The sequence below is a fragment of the Numenius arquata genome, chromosome 20 (genome assembly GCF_964106895.1).
Source record: "Numenius arquata chromosome 20, bNumArq3.hap1.1, whole genome shotgun sequence".
Classification (NCBI taxonomy): domain Eukaryota; kingdom Metazoa; phylum Chordata; class Aves; order Charadriiformes; family Scolopacidae; genus Numenius; species Numenius arquata.
The window spans coordinates 1078790-1091160 of record NC_133595.1 but is presented as its reverse complement, the minus strand read 5'-3'; the positions used below and the strand labels follow the sequence as shown (position 1 = coordinate 1091160).

Genomic DNA, 12371 nt, shown 5'->3' with positions numbered 1-12371 from the left:
GGACCACCTGGGTGTCCCCGCCCTCCCGGCACCCCGTTCTCCCCCCCCCCGCCCCGTCTCCATCCCCGCAGCCCCCGATTCGCCCCCCTCCGGTTCCCGGGGAACCGTCTCCGTCCACCCGCTCAGGGCTGGTACCCGGGTGCCCCCGCTGGCCATCGCCTCCATCCCCCCCCCCGCCTCCCGGTTCAGCTGGCGGGGTCCCCCTCACCCTTCCCTGGCAGCCCAGGATGTCCCCGTCCATCCACCCCATGGCAGCCCCTCTCCATCCCTAGTACCCAGGGTGCCCCCCCCCACCCCTCCCTGGCACCCCAGGCACCCAGGCTGCCCCCCTCCATCCCTCCCTGGTACCCTGGGTGTCCCCCCTTCATTGCTACATCCCCTCCAGCACCCAGGGTGAGCCCCCCCCTCCCTTTCTGGTACCCAGGATGCCCCCCTGAATCCCTCCACCCCTCCCTGATACCCGGGTGCCCCCCCTTCATCCTTCCCTGGCACCCACGGTGCCCCCCCATCCCTCCCTAGCACCCACGGTGCCCCCCCTCCATGGTACCCAGGGTACCCCACCCACCCATCAGCCCCCCCCCCCCCCAACTTAGTTACCCCTTTTCCCCCCCAGGGGCATTTTGGCTGGGGGAGGGTCACCCCCGGAGGAAGGGCTGGCAGGGGCTCCCCACTGCCGATGCCAGCACGGAAGCAGCCGGGGGCTGGCACCGAGCCCTGGCCACGCAGCCCCCCTCCAGGGAGCAGCACCCGGGCCCAGCGCCAGCGCGGGGACGTGGACAGGGGGGGGACACATGATGCGCTGGCGTGGGGACACCCCGGCGGCAGCTGCGATGCCACTGGGGAGCCAGCCCCCCACGGAGGCTTCGGCAAAAAGCACCCCATGTGCCAAAGTTGGGGTGATCCCAACTCCAGGGGTGCCCCCCCCTTCCCCCCCTTCCCATCCTGACTCCATTTTATTTGGAGTCTCCCGGAGCTGGATTTGGGCGAGGCGTTAAAATAGAGGCCAGAGGACGTGTATGCGCTTTAATAAGGCTTCCACAGCTCAAATGACAATTTGAATCCGATAAAAGTTTGCAAAGAACAGACAAAAACGGTAACTGGGCCCTTTGATCACACCTTGTACCTGCGGTCCCCCCCCCTCACGCCCCCCCCCCCCCCCCGCCACGGGGGAGAGAGGGGACATCACTTCTCCCAAACGCCACCCCGGCCAATTCCTCCCCGCTGAGTTCAGACTTGAAATTTTCCAACGTTATAAGCTCAAGGAAGAGATTTTTGTAACAACAAGAAGAAAAAAAAAGTTAATAATTTGACAGCAAATTAAAAAAAAAAAAAAAATTAAAAAATCGGAATTTCCAGGGAATACGTAGACAAGCGAGTGCTTCAGGCGCGGAAGAAGAAAAGCTGCTCCCGAAGGACGGGGAGGCTTCGGGGCGACAAATTCCTGCGGGTCCCAAATACGCGGGTCTAAATTGTCCCCAAAAACCCACCTTTTTAGAGCTCCACGGCCCCAAACACCGGCTGATTCGCCCCACAACCCCTGGGGGAGACGAGGCACCCCCATCCCGCCCCCCCCGCGCTGGGCAAAGGGCAGCCGGAATTCCCTTGGGATAAAAGCTAATTTTGATAATAAAGGCTAGCGGGGGTGGTGGGATGGGATACGTACCCCCCCCCCCCATCCCTCCCCTCTTCTCGCAGCCCCAAACTCCTGCAGTTAAAAAATGAAGGCGCTGGGGGGGCGGGGGGGGGGGGGGCAGCCCCACTCTCCGCATGGCGTTTTGCCGTGGGGAAAAAAAAAAAAAAAAAGTTAAAAAAAAGGCTAAAAAGGAAGAGAAAACGTCTAATTTTATTACGGAGATACCTCGACAGTGCCCTTTTTTTAAAAGTCTGGAAGCAGTGACGCTATTTCCTGCCACTTGACAGGAGCGGGGAGAGCGTTTCTGGGTGCTACAGATGTAAAAAAAACCCAAATAATTAGTGCATTTTAAAAATCGAGGAGAATAGAAAGGGAAAAAAACCACCCTCTTCCCAGGGGAAACGAGCCAATTCCCCCGAGCCCCCCCCCGCCCCGAGCCCCCACCACCACCACCATGGGCAGAACCGCCCCGGGCTGGAGGGAAAAAAGATGTTATCAAAAGTCATTAAAATACCCCATTTTTTTTAAAAAAAAAAAAAAAAAAGCAACCCAAGAGTTCACAGAGAAAGAGCAGGCGATTACTGAAAGCTCATCGAAGGGTCGGAAGTGAAGGCGAGCGGCCAGCGAGGGGGGGGGAAGCTCCCCGGCCATGGAAGGCTTTCGGAGGCAGACCACAGCTTACGTTTTGGGTTAAATAGAAGAAGTTTTGGGTGGGTTTAGTTTTTCTCCAAAGAGCTAGACATTCCTCACAAGTGACTATTTCTTTACTTCCGTGCCCCACTGGAGCAGCGGCAGCGGGGCAGAGACGGGGGTATCCGAGCAGGTTTCACCCAACCAGTTATTGGGGTGAGTTTCACCAACTGGATCCCAACCCCTCTGCGGGGGAGCAGGGGGGGAGGGGGGGGGGGGACACTGGGGGGTTGGGGAACACCCCAGAAACCCCCTGTCCCCCCCACCCACGACACACTCCTGCTGCTGCTCAACCTCCCGACCTTCCTGTCGCTTTATTAAATATAAACCCGGGAACGTTTCTCTCCAAGGCAGGGGGTCCCTCAGTGCAATCTGCTTTGACATAAGGCATTTTTTTTTTTTAATTCTGGGGGGGGGGGATGAGAAAGGGGGGGGGGGAAGTCATTTCAGACCGGGTTTCTGCCTTCTGGAAGAGTCAAAGAGTTCAGTCCTGTATCCACCTTGGTTTTTTGTTTTGTTTTGTTTCTTTTAATGCCCTACCATGTCAAAAATCCTCTTCCCTTCTGGTCTCTCCTCTGTCGTCAGCGTTTTAGAAAAAAAAAACACATCAGTGTCCAAGTAAACCAGTCCCTGCGGAGGAAAAACAAGCACCCGAGGGTGAGGACGGTGATGGGATGAAAGTCAGGGTGGGCTTAAATCAAAGGGGGGAGGAAAAAAAAAAAACCAAAACCCAAACTCACCTTTAAATCCTTCTTCAGGCATACAAACTGGGGATGGAAAGAAAAAAGCACGGCATTAAGAAGCCTCAACGTCTTTATTTTCTACCTTTACAACCCAATCCTTGGCCACCAACGCATCTCCCAAAATCCCAGCGGCAAGGAGCCTTTCCCGAACCCCAAAAACCTTCCCAGTGTGTGTCGTCCCGTCCCCCCCCCCCCTCACCTTGCATAACATCATCCATCGCTGCGTAATCTGCAATGGGCTCGTCAGCCTGGAAAAATCAAGTGGAGCAAGGGATTAACGAGGAAGCATCTGAAACGGATCGATGGTGCCGCTCTGGGGGGAGCGGGAAGCCCAAACGCCGTCTAAGAACAAGAGGGGAGGCCTCACTCCTGAATTTCACCATGTTTTGGGCCGGTACACACCCAGCTCAGCAGCAAACGCCAGCTAATAAATGCTCTTTAATCAAAAATAAAAGAGGATTTGGCTCCTCCAAGGAGGAGCTCATTAAACGAGGCTACGGCGCAGCCACGGGTGGGCACATCTAGTGCACGGCGGTTCTCACACCCACCGCGACGTGTTTCTCTCGGTTTGTACAAAAACCAGTTCAATTTTCTGCTTTATTTGACTTTTAGGAGCCAGCCTCACCCCTTACCTTTAATAAAATGACGGACTCGGGGATGACCCCCAGGCTGCCCAGCGTGGCCGTGTCATCGCTCAGGATCTTCCCCTCGATGGACAAGTTCTGGTCGAAGGGAGCAACTGAAAATGCATGCATGATCTGTGCCAACACAATGAGACACGCTGGTTGTGTGCGGAGGGAAAAAAAAACAGCGCCGAGCCACACAAAAACACCCCCTTTTCCAGCAGCACCGCGCGCCTTTCCACGCCACCAGGGATTTCCCTTCAGCCCCTCCCAGCCACGCGCTCCCCATTTTGGTGTTTTCCTACTCGGGGCGAGTCATTCCTTGGGAGGAAAACCACCTCACCTGTATTTTCAGCTCTTTCAGCGTCTGATTAGCGGAAACAAGCAGGGCTTTCTCCCCTCGGACTTTGCGGTGCCGGGTGCTCCGCCTGATGCCTTGCTTTTGGTAAGTGACGTAGTTCTGGTGCGAGACTTTCTGGCGCTTGGCACCACCGTTGGCCTAGGAAAAGAGGAAAAAATAGGAAAAAAAAAAAAAAATCAAGACCCTAAATTTGGGATTTGGGGAAAAGACACCCTCCTCTTACCCTGGGCTGCATTTCGGGCGAGTCAGTGGCAGCGAGGGAAGGTGGGAAGCGCTGAGAAGCCCCTTGGAAAGCAAATGGCCGCATGCGAGTAGCCAGAGGACACAAGATTTGCCCTGAAACTTCAGTTCCTGCCTCTAAATGCCAGCATGGGGCGGATTATGGGCACGCGCACGAGTCACCATCAGTATTGGATCTCTCCAAACCCAAAGCGATGGGGTGGCACAAACATCAAGATGACAATTTAAGACGCTGCTAGCGGTGAAACAGAGGAGGGGGGGGCTCTCCCGTGACGCTGACTCAAGGATGACGCAAAACCCGAGGAACCTGGCGGTATTTTTGATCTCTACCTGGTTAAAATCTGGGTCTTGCTCCCCCTCTGGCTTGTTTTCCTCCCTTTCCTCTTCAGCTTCTGAGCTGCTCACGTTCAGCTCTGGAGCAGCGTCCTTCATTACCTGAAGTCATAAAAATCATTCTCTGTAACTAACCCCACAGCGTCCACCCAGAGCGTCCCATCGCTGCAGACACCTCCGGGATGTCACTTCCACCCGGGGAACACCCGGACAGAGCAGGAATAACCCTGGGATCTGCCCCACGTGCTCTGCAGCGGCTCCTCCAGCCCTCCCCAGCTGCGTGGGACCACGGGGGGACTGGGCACAGGAGAAGGAGCTGCTCTATGGAACTGCAGGTGCTTCCTGTGGCTCAGGACCTTCCCTACTCTCTAGGCAAAGGGAAAGTCTCCGGGGGCCTGCACTGATTTCTTTCCCATTAGCTGGCTGCTCCTCTGGTTCATCTAAGTGCGTTATGAAAGCCCTAACACGGAAAAAGGAATATTATCTGTAAATTAAGACACTTATTCCAGCCCTGCAGCAGCCCGACAGAGGCACTCAGCACCATTATTTACGGGTCTGGAAGCTGTAAGTAAATGAAATCTAAATAATTTACACAAACATATAAATAAAAAGGATGTTGAGTTCTGCGTAAATCACTGCAGGAGACATGGATCTGCCGGATGTGAATTCCCATCCAGGCTCTGGCTGGAGATGGGGTTTGCAGGAGCCCGGGAGACAGGGGCAAGCTCTCCATCGCGGATGCCTGAGAGCCCGCTTCTCCCTCAATGTATTTGCAATTAAGGATGCGATCACAGCCCCCAATCATCCAGCGCCAACCGCAGCCTCCCCAGAGCCCTCTGCATTCCAGCAGTACTGCCCTAATGCTGATTTTCCACGGCCCTGGCTTCCCTCTGGCAGCCAAAGGAGGTGGCAGAGCGGGGAAGAGCAGGGGCGAGGGGATGGGAAACGCTCTCCGACATCGAAATGGGCAGAGAAGCAAGCAGTGGCTTCCAGTGCCACCATCCCCAGTCCTCGCTGGCAACGCTGCGGGTGTTATTGCTCCTTCCCATGGCGCTGAGGGAGCTCGCAGGCAAGCTCTCGCCCCCTCTCTCCGACTCCAGCTGCTCAGCAAAGAATAGCCGCCTGTTTTTTTGCCAGCCCCACGTGTGAGCACGGTCCTGGTCCAGCACCAGAGAAGAAACAACAACCCTCCTCTGCGCCAGAGCCAAGATTCAGCTTCCAGACAGGCTGAAAGCCCGTGGCCGATGGCTCAGGACGGTGTTCAACGTCTCACAGCCAAGGCAGAAACCCCTCCAGCCTCTGGCGCCCGCAGTTCTCCGAGCTCCGGCTCCCCCCATAGACTGGCAGGAGGTGGAAATCAATGAGAGGCCAAAAAAACCCCACCCCACGCTGCAAAGGAGCAGGGAACATCATCTGAGCTTGCCCACGAGCCTTGGATTCCTCCTTAAAACATCAAACAAGCCCTAAGGAGGAAAACTGACTTTAACCAGCTCTCGGGTACCTGTAGAGCCAATTCTAGACCTGACACCGAGCCCTTAAGACACCGGTAAAGCAGAGACATCATCGACAGCTTCGGGGGGGGACCTTGAAAACCACCTCTAAGTTGACTGCTATTTCATCAGCATGGAGGCTGGAGAGCTTATTTCTATCTAGGAATAAACGTCACTTGAGCAACCAAGAAAGGAAATGACAAACACTGGAGGGGGAGGAGAACAGGTAGAGCCCGATAACACGATTCTGAAGACAGAAACAGTTACAATCTCGCCTAAAATAATCAAAGCCGGGAAGATCCGTGAAGATACCCGATAACGCAAAGGATTCGGTTTGGTAAAAGGAAGCCTCGAGGAGACCAAATTTTTCAGAGTAGCTACAGCCAGAGTTTTCCCACGTGCTATTTTTGCCAAAGCGAGAGTTTCCCTGATCCCGGAGCTGGGCGATTTTTGCCCACAGAGAGCAGCCCTGCCCACCACTGCCACCACCACAGGCCACCCGGCGTCCCCACCAGCGGGTCCCAGCCCTGTGGGGACATGGCAGGCTGTGAGAGCCATCTGGCCACTGCGTTCAGACGGTAATTTGGGGACTGTGTGCAGTCCCCGTTAAATGAAACGGACGAGCAAGGATGGAGGGAGAGAGCCCCTACCTTTTTATTATCCACCACTTTATGGATGTAGATGGTCGCCTGGGCGTACTCACGCAAATCCCGCTGTTGTTGGCACAACAGCCCTTCTCTGCACTCAGGACAGAGTTCTGGGGAGGGGAAAAAAAAAAAGAAAAAAAAGAAAAATGCATTTAATTGTTTCAGTTCCTCGGAGACACCTGCCCAAGGCCTCCCATCGCTAACCCCGAGTGGCTCATACAACCCCAGGCATCTGCAAGGTCGGGATTCCCTTAAATCTGACCCTTTATCCCAAAAAAAAAACCAAACCCCAATTCTCAGGGTATCAGCACCAATTAGCAAAAGAACAGAGGCCAGACAGCGGCCACAAAGTCACTCACGGGGCTCAGAGACGTAAAGCGCGCTCTCGGGGTCAGCCCCGGCCGCCTGCGTTCGGGTGATTTTGATGACGTGATCCACCACAAAGAGTTTTTGAATCCTCTCCCACTCGCTGGGCCATATGAGAGCTATACTGTGCAAAGGAACAAGAACGTGCTTTATGACATGGAAAAGCCAAGCCCCGAGCTCCTACAACAGCCTCCCCCTTTTTTCTTTTTAGGCTGTTAATGAAAGCAAAGCTGCAGAAATCAGTCGGTAACTCCAGCTCCACGGGAGAGCCTGTACGCCCAAGATAACGGCAGCGTGTTATTAGTGACGCCGTTGTGCTCCGGTCGTGCCGGAGGGAGGATGGAGGAGGAGAAGGAGCGGAAGATCTGCTACTTTTAGTTCTGCATCGTTGCAGAAGCAACGCTACGGAGCATGAACTCCAGCCCGGCATCCAGCGCTGCGAGGGCAAGGCTCAGGGAAGGCGAATCCTAAGGAAGCCGGATGTTTCTACGCCCCGGTCAAATTCAGGGGAGTTTATTGTTAAGAACCAGCCAAGCTGAAGTAAACTCTTTTTTTTTTTTTTTTTTTTGATCCAGGATCCTTTGACAATTTAGGTCTTGCCTTGCGTGAAGGCTAAGGTGGGCCTGAGAAAACGTGTGAATTTTATTCCAGGGGAAGGATTTGTGTTGCCGCAGCTCAACGAGCATCCAGAAACGTTCCTCGGCACCCGTGAAGAGAAGAAACTCACAGTTTGGAGTCTTCTTTGGTCATGGAAGCGTAGGTGAACATGAGACCCCCGTGGGGACAGAGGAGAGCGCTGTTTCCTACCGAGGACACGGGGCTGCATCGCGTGGGCCTCCTGCGCAGGGCAAAGGAAAGCGGTTTGCAAAGCTGGGCCGGGTTATTGCTCACAAACCGCAGCTCTGCAGGCAGCCAAGGAGAAATCACAGGTGAGTATTTACAGAAGACATTCCAACAAGGGGAATATTAAACTACTACCGACGCGGAAATCGGATCCGCGTTCCTGCACGCCGCAAAACTGCTCTCCTATCGAGAAGATTTCCATCTCCCGCCACCAGCAGCCCATGGAAATGGGACTGAGCGGTGACCTTCGCCTGGGGTACAGCTCCAGACAGATGAAAAAACTAATCAGGTTACTGATCTAATCCGACCATCTGGTTAAGACACAGTAAACAAGGAAATTCAGTTCCTTACGATGTACTGCAATTGATACGAGTCCTGCAAAAATCAGCTTCCGTGTTTCCACGGCAGCAAACCGCAGGTAACCGCGCACCGTTCTGGGATTTGAAAGCAAAATCATTACCTACAGCCCCTCAAAAAAGGAATAAAACCAACCAAAAATCTCAAGCCAAGTTACCTGACAAATTTCCTCCATTCTTCTACAAAGAACTGCGAAACAATATACAGCTCATCCGTCTCCTGGAGGTGAAAAGAGGGAAAAAAAAGGATCCTTATTAATTAATCCAACAATAGAGAAGCGATGACTGTTCAGCTTTTTCTGCAGGGCTCATTCTTTTGGAGATCTCGGCATTCTTACCATGACAACTCCATCCGAGCGCGCTGGGAAAGCCAAGGAAAATAATTTGGGATCAAGCACTAAGCACTTACGTTACTAATCTCGTGTTTATTACAAAGTTAATTTAGCTTTAGATCCAATTACCTTTAATTCACAGCAGGAAACGGTCATTTCCTCTGGAGCAGCTACGACTCCCCAGTGCCGTGTTTTCCCTCGGGGTCCAAAGCAGACTCTGCACCCCCCAAGTGTGGGGTGAGACCACCCCAATCTGCCTCATTTGCTTCACCCAGTAAAATCCAGAAGCTTCTCCTCTGGGCAGCAGCAGGGATTGAAAACCTCAGCCCTGCACCCTCCGGAGGCACCTTTTTTTCAGGATAAACTGTTGTTTTCCTGTCCCAACTCATTTGCTGCTGGCCCAGACCAGAAGCCACCTCGATCTTAAGAGCTGGGTGACAAAATCACTTCCACGCTCACCTACCCTCATGACTTTCCCAGATTTAAGGGCTCACTCCATCTTTCTGCAAGAAAATTCAACGCACCTGAGGAATATATATGTATTTTTTTTAGTTTCCCTTCATCTCCTCTAGGTTAAACCACTCCCCTTGTTTTCTTCCTCGATCCTCAACCGTTTTGCATCAGGAAAACTCAAAAGGCTTGAGGGAAAGATCCTCGGCTCTATTTTACCAGGAAATTCAAAGAGAGAGGAGGACGCAGCCTCACTACCTGAAGAGACCTTTGTATTTTGAACTAACCCGTGGTGACGGGCTCCATTTCCATCACCTACAAAAGCAAACCCAACCAGATACTACCCTTAATGCCGCCAGTAGGACCTGGCACCTCTCCAGCTCAGCGCTGAGCGTTTCCCATTTAAACCCCTTTTGGGACTCCCTGGTCCCGAGACACGGATCCGTGTTGACCTCAATATTTATTCCTGGCTGGAGAAGGCACCCGGGAATGGCAAAGTGCCCTCCCACGTAGGAGCGCCCGAGACAGACCTTGGCAGGACCCAAAAGTCAATCATTAATCGGCGCCGCAAGACGTCTGGGAGCCAAGGCCTGGAGCCAACAGCCTGTGCCATTTCTTCTGAGCCTCCTCAAAGCCCCAGGAAGGTCCTGCAGAGCTTCAGGTTTGTACCGGGGACAAGCTGCTACGAGGGGTCTCACACCACCATCGCTCCTATTTGCGGGGCTCCAGCATTTAGGGAAGCCCCTCTGAGCTCTCACAATGTAGGATGATGCCAGAGAAGATGTGAATTTTGCCCGACTGGCGGCAAAAGCCTGGCCCGATGGGAAGGGGGTGGAAAACCACCTCCACGGGTGCGGCTGCGCCGTTTTGGTCCTTTTCTCAGGGCAGATTTAACCACAGCAGCAATATCGTCGCCGCTTATCGCGCTGAGCCGGGGCCAGCAACGGCAACGCTGGCACACGAGCCCTTCTCCCGTATCTCTAGCAGGGCGTCGGGCCAGAGCAGTTAATCGGGGGAAATCACACCTCGGCACAACACACGTGTCAGCTCCGCTGGCACCGGCTCCCCAGCGCAGGCACGCTCTCGCTCCGACCGAGTTACCAGGCAGTCTCTCGCGCAGGCGGAATAAAATTTTTAAGAGGAGGGATAAAAAGCTAATAAAAACCTCCCCCCAGACCCGCCACCTTCCCCTCGTCGCCCTCCTTCCCATACCTGAGGCCAGCTGCCCAGGCAAGGTCTGCATTTATCATGGAAGAGGTTCTGGAGAGAAGTCTTCTGCTCGCTGGCCATCATCTTATGAAGAGCTTCGTTTTCCTCCCCTTCGCGCTCCAAAATCTGCACAAAAATAGTTAATTACCCCACAGCTTCAGTTCCCAGCTGTTACTAAAAGGTGACAATACTTTCCTTCACCCCGTATTAAAAGAAAACCAGAAATACGACTGTGTGTTTACAGCCAACAAAAGGGTAAGGGGTAACGTTATTTGGCATTCAAATACCTTGCACTGGGAACAGCACTCTTTGTTATTCGGGAATTCGGGGGCCTTTGGAAAATATTGCTTAAGTTTCTCCCAGGCTTCCTTGGAAACCACCCTCCGTTCGTTCTCAGATATGCACAGGTCACCTGCGGAGAGAGAGCCAGGAGAAGGGCTTTGCTCTTGAGAGGCTCGGTGATGTTTTGCAGCCCTGACTAGATTGAAGAGATTACAGGGTATCAGCCAATGCTGCATCAGCACACACAAAGTCACCGTCAACTTCTTTATCGTTTCCTTGTTTGGACAGGAACAAAAAAAAAAAAAAAATAATGACTTTAATTCATATAAATGCCCTTTAGATTCCCAAGCTCACGAACCCAAGCAGCTGATCAAATACAAGCAGCGGTAAAGAGATGCTCGGGATGCAAGGACAGGCCAAAGAGGGCACGGGGCTACTGCCTCCTGCTCTTGGCTAGCCATAGGTACATTTTTTAAGGCTAGTCCACTTACCAAGCTGCAGACTAACCCCGTGCCCCACGGAATAGGAGCCAGGGGCTTTCCACACCCTTGAAAAACAAAATCACCACCATATAATCTCAGACGGCTTCGTGTGCCCTTGTCCAAGCACCTCAAAATCTGGGAAGGATGGGGTTTTCACCCTAGATCTGCTCTAGGGAATAAGTGGGGTGCCAAGATCGGAAGCAAGATTGACCAGCTATCCCCCAGACAACTCGCCTGCTGTGTTATTTATCCCGATGATCAAGAAGCTCAAAAAAAAAACCCCCGGAAGAAGATTTTAGCGTGAGGCGTTTGTCATTTTAGTGACAGCGGCAGCAGAAAGGTCACGCTCACGCTATGGAGACGGCGTGTGCGCCTGACGACATGCATTCCGGCGGCCAAACAGGGGTTGGGAAAACCGGAGAAGGAGAGGGCTCGGGGATCCGAGCAGGGCTGACGATGGCCAAGGGGAAAGAACAACCGCATCTCCCTTGCGAGACAGCAGCTGGGAAGTCAAGGGACGGCTGTGCCAGCCAGAAATAAGAGGAACAGTCGTTGCAACACCGGATTTGGACGCGGCGTGGGAATATTCACGCCTCAACGTGGATTTCGACAGCAAGAGGGAAGCAAAACAGCAACTGCAAAATCGCTGTGTCCAGCAAAGGGCACTGATATCTTATTATCTGTATTTCTGTAGCCTGGAGAGCTACGGAAAGACAAGAGGGAGAAAAGGCTCCTTCCTCCCCACCCTCCGGGAGCTCTTTAACATTACAAGCGGCTCCTCAGCCCCACAGCCCCGACAGTTTTCCTGGCTCCAGCCAAGAGCTGGATTTCTGCCAGCCCCAAAGGGGAAAAAATAGCAACGCTCCCCTCTTGCTTTTCCTCTAATAAACAAAGGTCGGGCTGGGCTGCTTCGACGCAGCGTTTGGCCACTTGTTCTTCTTCAAACGTGACCAAGTGGCCCAGCTTTACCATATGAGGAGGGAAGACCAGGCTGCTTTCCAAAGGATGGAGGAAAAAAAAAAAAAAAACAAAACCACGAGCTTGTACAAATAAGTGCCCTGACACCATGTGATTAATGAAAACAGATTAATACACTGTTGAGGGAAAGAAGTGGAAAAAATCAGATCTGGGTGTGCAGGGAACAAGTGCTTTGCCATCTGGAAGAAGATGATCCAAACCACCGCTGACCCCGCTTCCCCCTCCCGCCGTCCAGAGACACGTTTTGGGCACGGACATCAAAGAAACCTTCAGTTGGTATCTGGAAAAAATTATTCGCTGGGGTCGGGCAGCT

At 53.2% G+C, this 12371-nt stretch overlaps 1 protein-coding gene across 3 annotated transcripts in view; it reads right to left on the bottom strand.

Annotated features, from left to right (window-relative positions):
• Nucleotides 1-2725: 2725 nt before the first annotated feature.
• The window catches only part of USP48 (ubiquitin specific peptidase 48), a 28424-nt gene continuing 18778 nt past the window's right edge, over nt 2726-12371 (bottom strand). For 2 of the 3 annotated variants that reach the window (XM_074161683.1, XM_074161685.1), the window contains 12 exons: nt 10604-10728; nt 10320-10442; nt 8484-8545; nt 7854-7964; nt 7120-7250; nt 6764-6870; nt 4621-4725; nt 4033-4188; nt 3699-3824; nt 3266-3314; nt 3064-3090; nt 2726-2953 (listed from right to left, as the gene is read on the bottom strand). In XM_074161683.1, the coding sequence (XP_074017784.1) occupies nt 2931-2953; nt 3064-3090; nt 3266-3314; nt 3699-3824; nt 4033-4188; nt 4621-4725; nt 6764-6870; nt 7120-7250; nt 7854-7964; nt 8484-8545; nt 10320-10442; nt 10604-10728 (1145 nt within the window). In that variant the 3' untranslated portion in view covers nt 2726-2930. The remainder of the gene's footprint in view (nt 2954-3063; nt 3091-3265; nt 3315-3698; nt 3825-4032; nt 4189-4620; nt 4726-6763; nt 6871-7119; nt 7251-7853; nt 7965-8483; nt 8546-10319; nt 10443-10603; nt 10729-12371) is intronic. The other variant, XM_074161684.1, reaches the window with a different exon arrangement.